The sequence below is a fragment of the Poecilia latipinna genome, unplaced genomic scaffold, assembly GCF_001443285.1.
Source record: "Poecilia latipinna isolate Pla-1442-1.1 unplaced genomic scaffold, P_latipinna-1.0 Scaffold1165, whole genome shotgun sequence".
Classification (NCBI taxonomy): Eukaryota; Metazoa; Chordata; class Actinopteri; order Cyprinodontiformes; family Poeciliidae; genus Poecilia; species Poecilia latipinna.
The window spans coordinates 209,000-214,753 of NW_015113781.1; the positions used below are offsets into that span (position 1 = coordinate 209,000).

At 47.2% G+C, this 5,754-nt stretch overlaps 1 protein-coding gene across 1 annotated transcript; it reads right to left on the bottom strand.

Annotated features, from left to right (window-relative positions):
• Window positions 1-3,647: 3,647 nt before the first annotated feature.
• Window positions 3,648-4,884, bottom strand: LOC106960192 (uncharacterized). Its single transcript, XM_015053165.1, has 2 exons — window positions 4,773-4,884; window positions 3,648-4,727 (listed from the first exon to the last, which is right to left on the bottom strand). Exon 2 carries the CDS (start codon window positions 4,651-4,653, stop codon window positions 3,970-3,972), a length of 684 nt encoding a protein of 227 aa, XP_014908651.1. The 5' UTR covers window positions 4,654-4,727; window positions 4,773-4,884; the 3' UTR covers window positions 3,648-3,969.
• Window positions 4,885-5,754: the final 870 nt, after the last annotated feature.

Consider the following 5,754-nt stretch of genomic DNA (forward strand, 5'->3'; position numbering starts at 1 on the left):
AAAAACAATAAATATTTACATTAGCAGCTTGTTAAAATTTAGTTCTCCCTGATTAGAAATGGTGCACAGTACATCGTTAAAACCCCATAGCTGTATAAAAGCTCTCATATTCCCAGTGGCTCTGTGGAAGCAAAACTCCAGCCTCAGCCTAGCTTTGACGTTGCACTTCCACAGAGCCACGGCATCCAGATGAGGACCAGCCTGGAGTCTGTCTCGTCGTGATAAATAAATCGCCATTTTGGCTTCAGCAATTAAAAAATTTAAAATCTGACCTTTTGGTTTGTTGGCTTTGTTAAAACGCAGTCCATAAATAAATAAAGAACTGGTAAAAACAACGCCAAAACAGCTAAAAACACTCACCAATAAACTAAAAAATGTCACCAGTCTCTTACAATCAATAAAAACATGAAAAACACTCTCAGACAGACCACAGAAAGGACACTCATTTAAAACCCCTGGACTAAAAACCGATAAAAACGAGTTGGTAGCAATGGCGCCGTGTAAAATCCTCCATTGGAGGTCGCCAGTCCGTTTCTTTATCGGCGGTTTGTAGAGTGTCCTCCACTGAGGGGTTTGTCCTCCCAGGCGGTCTGCCCACACGCACACTGGTCTTTTTCGTAGAGTTCTTTCATTCAGGACTTTGACACAGTTTTTGTAGAGTACTTTTGGACCCGTACTCTGGAGGCTCATCTGTGAGTCACTGCTGGCTAGCAGGGGACCACTGTCCGTCGTAAAACTGGTGTTCAGGGTCACATCAGGCCCTGGGTCTGTCGGGTCTGGCGAAGCTTTTTCCTCGTGGAGGAGCTGCAGGAGACGCCTCTCCCCGGCTGTCATCCTCTCCTTCAAACGGTCCAGGAAGCGCTGCACAAGTCTCTTGGACCGGACCCCCAGCAGAGTAGCAACGGTCTGGGTATTGGAGAAATCCGGTCCAAATGCCTCCACCAGATGTTTCACGGTCGTCATCTTGGACTTGCACAACGCCTCCGACAGTCCCGGTATGGCGCCGCGACACGCATCCAGTCTGGACCCACAGACCAAAGGCTCTTCTAAAAACCAATGCAGAGAATCATGCGTTTTTGCCCTTTCCAATTTAAAAAGAGCACAGGATTTAAAAACACCCTGATAAAACTGAGGCAACCCCTTTAACTTTAAAAGACTAAAATCAGTTAAAAACAGAGCAGCATCCAGCCCCAGAAAATTTACACGTCTGAGGATACAGCTGGCCACATCCCTCCACACAGGAGATCCTGTCAGGTACTTCTGAATAAAATGTAGACGAAAAGTTGCCGTTCTGCTGGCCAGGTGGACAAGGCCCTGGCCCCCCTCCTCTCTTGATAAAAACGACACAGACTGTGGCACCCAATGTAGACCGTTCCAAAAGAAATTTACCATCTCTGACTGTATTTTAACTAATAAACCAGATGGTGGGTCTAAAACATTGAGTTTGTGCCACAGATGTGATGCAACAAGGTTGTTTAAAACCAACACTCTGCTCCTGTAAGACATCTGGGAGTGGAGCCACTTCCATTTAGATAACTTGTCTTTGATTTTCTGCTCAACGTTTTCCCAGTTTTTGTTCACAACATGTTTATCTCCTAAAAACACACCGAGATACTTAAAACCATCCTGTTTCCATAAAAGGCCCTGAGGGAGAACTGGGAGCCCGTCGGACCACTCGCCGACTGCCAGGGCTTCGCTCTTTCCCCAGTTCACCCTCGCAGCGGACATAGTTGAAAACTTTTTCGTGATCTCGGTTAAAACAGTGACATCCCGCTGATCTTTAGTAAAAACGACATCATCAGCATAGGCAGATAAAACCATATTGCTCTTAAAACCAGGTAAAACCAGACCATGAACAGTCGAGCGTATTTTCTGGAGGAGGGGTTCCAGGGAGAGTGCGTAGAGCATCCCCAAGAGCGCACAGCCCTGTCGAACGCCTCTACACACCCTAAAAGGAGCACACAGGCTGCCGTTGACCTTGAGCACACTCTCAATGTCACTGTACAGTACCTGGATCTTGGCGATAAGACCCTCGCCGAACCCAAACCTCCTCATGGTTTCCCAGAGGAAGCCGGGTTCGACGCGGGCGAATGCCTTTTCTTGATCTAGTGAAATCAAGCCCATTTGCAAACCCAATGAACCGGAGACCTCCAAAACATCCCGAATCAGGTAGATGTTATCTACCATGGACCTGCTGGGGACGCAATAGGTCTGATCCCGGTGGATGACCTGCTCCATAGCCTTCCCTAGCCTTGTGGCCAGGGCCTTGGAGAGGATCTTGTAGTCGGTGCAGAGGAGGGACACGGGGCGCCAGTTCTTAATATCCTGCAAGTTGCCCTTTTTTGGCAGCAGGGTTATGACCGCCCTGCGGCAGGACAAGGGGAGTGAACCGGTGGACAGACTTTCATTATAGACGTCGAGCAGGTCTTTTGCCAGAAGATCCCAGTAGGCCTTGTAAAACTCCACCGTGAGCCCGTCAACGCCCGGGGACTTCTGGCCCTGCATTCCGAGGAGGGCCGTGTGGAGTTCTTGGAGCCCCAGGGGGCGCTCCAGCTCGGAGTTGGTCTCCTCGGAGACCTGGGGTAGTTCATCACAGAACTCCCTAAACAGTTCCTCGTTCTCTTTATATTCGCTTTGGAACAGAGAACGGTAAAAACCCACAGCCCTCCTCCTGATCTGCTCTGGTTCACTCAATTGCTGCCCCGTGTCCGACAGCAAAGAGTGGATCTGCTTCCTCTGCCCGTGCTTCCTCTCCAAGCTGAAAAAAAAGCTAGAGGGAGCATCCATCTCCGTGATGTTCTGGACCCGGGACCTGACCAATGTGCCTTGGACTTTATTCTCCAGCAGGTTTGCTAAAACTAGCCTTTTAGATTTGAGAGCTTCAATATGCTCTCGATTTCCTGTGGATTCACTAAGTCGTTCTAATTCCACGATGTTTATCTCCAGATCGCTTATAGATCTGGTAATGTCACGAGTGACATTGAGAGTGTGTTGTTGACTCAGCAGTTTTATCAGTACTTTTCCGTAGTCCCACCACTGTTTAAGACTGGTAAAATCAGACTTTCTTTCTCTAAAATCAGTCCAAAAATAACTTAAAACCTCCTTAAAACCCCGATCATAAGTTAAGGCTGAGTTAAAATGCCAGTAAGCGCTTCTAGGTAAAATGTTTTTGATAAAAACACTACCTAAAAGCAACGAGTGATCTGTAAAAGCCACTGGTAAAATCTGGCATATTTTAAACACATTAAAATTGTGTTTAAAACAATAAAAACGATCAAGACGGGCTAAAGAGATTTTATTTTCTTTAATGTGGGACCATGTGTACTGCCTGGAGCCTGCATGCATCCTTCTCCATACATCCACCAGGCCATTAGATGAGACCAGCCGCCGCAGAGCATGTTGGGCTGCTGGATGCGGCTCTGCATGATTACGGTCTAAAAACTCGTTTTCAGTGCAATTAAAATCCCCACCTATAAAAACATAATCCTCAGACCCACAATCACCCAACCGTTCCCTAATTTTCTCATAAAAACGCTTTTTCTCTGCATTGGTGGTAGGAGCATAAATATTAATAAAAACTATAGTAAAACAATCAAACTTTGTCTTGACTAAAAGACACCTCCCCTGAATAACATGGTCAATTTCTATAGAGTTTGGGGTGAACGCTCTAGAAAAGAGGAAGCCCACCCCTGCACTCTGGGAGGTGCCATGACTTAAAATGACCTCCCCCCTCCACTCTCTGACCCAGTCAGTCTCTATTAAATGATCACTGTGTGTTTCTTGCAGATAAATTACGTCGATTTTCTTTTGGTTCAGCATTTGATAAATCAAAGCTCGTTTTTCAGCTTCCCTCGCCCCGTTAAGATTCAATGATGCCATTTTAAAAGAATCCATATTGGGTAAGAAGCTAAAACCAAAATACCAAAAGACTATAAAAAGTAATAAAATACTACTGTGCATCATTTAAAATCAAAGTTGTTTTCTAACTTTAGTCATTATTTTCTTTAATCTAAAAACTTCTGTTTCTGCAAAACCTGATACTTCTTTGTTCCTGATGTGATATCTTGCTGAGAAATAAAACAGTTTTAAATCAGGAAAGAAACTTTCAATTTTTATACCTCTGAATCCTTTAGTTTCTTTTAAAAAAGTTCTAAAAGACTCTACAGGGTATCTTGGTGTTTTGCAACTTGTTTGACTGACAGATATTTCGCTGCTGTCAGAGAACCAGCTCTCATTGTCGCTGCTGTCCGACACCTCCTTCCTCTCTGCAGCCAGCTTGTAAGCCTGCTTGCTGGCCTGCACAGCAGCCACCACATTCCTCCTTTTGCTTCGCCTCTTTAACGGGGCTGAAGCCTCCAACTCCACCACATCCTCTGTCTCTCCTGCCACTCCAGTTCCAAAAACCAACTCTGCACCGTTCTGTTCCTCCACCTGCACCTCTCCTTTCTCTCCCTCATCCCCACCCCCTAAATGCTCTTCATCGCCTCTCACCTCCACCTGCTGCTCTCCCTGCACACCCTCTCTCTCCCTCACTTCACTTTCACCCTCACCACCATTCACCCCATCACTCCCACCATTAATACCATCACCACCGACATTCACCCCATCACCACACAACACTGCGCTCTCATCCATTCCTACATCTACACTCATTTCCACACTTTCCACTCCTGACACCTCAACAGTACCTTCCGCCTGCTCCTCAGCAGCGGGCTCCTCCGCCGCGGGTTCCCCCGCCGCTGCGGGTTCCGCCGCAGCCGCCGCGGGTTCCCCCGCCGCGGCAGCGGGATCCTCCACTGCTCCAGCCTCACCAGGTGGGTCCTCCACCTGCTCAGCAGCAGCGGGCTGCTGCTTCGTTGTACTCGACGGGGCCGACCCGGCCCTGTCGGGTCACATTTTTACAATGTGCCCTTCCTGACCACAACCAAAACACTTCATGCTAGAGGACGTAGCAAACAAGATGTAATCAAAATCATCTACTCTAACATGAAATCGAAGGTTGAGTTCTTCATCCCTCCGATTTAATACCATAAACAGTTGTCTCCTATGGGAGACAACATGTTTCAGTAACGGTGATTTGCACCCAGAGGGTACTTTTTTCACCGGTGAAACCACCTTACCGTGTCGGGACAGCTCTTTGATCAAAAACTCGTCGCTTATGAACGGAGGTACGTTTGATAAAGTTACCTTAGTTGAGGGTAATGTTAGCGGCGTCACCTGTAAAAACAAGCCGTTCACAGAAACGCCCACCTCCACCAACCGTTGAGCCTGCTCCACCTTCTCAACAAACAATACGACAGCTCCGTTCATGCGAGCTGCCGATCTAATAGACCCATGTCCAACCACCTCCCCGACAGCCAAACAAACTTCCTCCACGCTGCACGGAGAACCAGCGCCCACCTTGACCCCGTTCTTCCGTGTCAGCGTGGAGAAAGCCCCACCACCAGACACCATGGCGTCGTCAGACGCCGGCCAGCCAGGCACGCCTGACGGCCACACCCGAACCCAACCAAAAACCCCTAAAACGTGACAAAACTAACACAAAAATACAACTAAACAATTAACATAAACACCCAGTGAAAAGACAGTAAGAAAAAAGCCAAAAAAGAAGTTAATCACTCGCTCTCACTCTTCTTCCGCTCTCCACTCACCCTCCTCCCACACGAAGAAGAAGAAGAAGAAGAAGAAGAAGAAGAAGAAAAAGAAAGAACATTATTATCCTTTGGCACTATATCTTTTGTTTGAAGAGTGTGC

Bases quoted from the DNA above. Each gene is read 5' to 3' on its own strand.
- LOC106960192 (XM_015053165.1), bottom strand. From the start codon at position 4,653: ATGAGTGTAGATGTAGGAATGGATGAGAGCGCAGTGTTGTGTGGTGAT.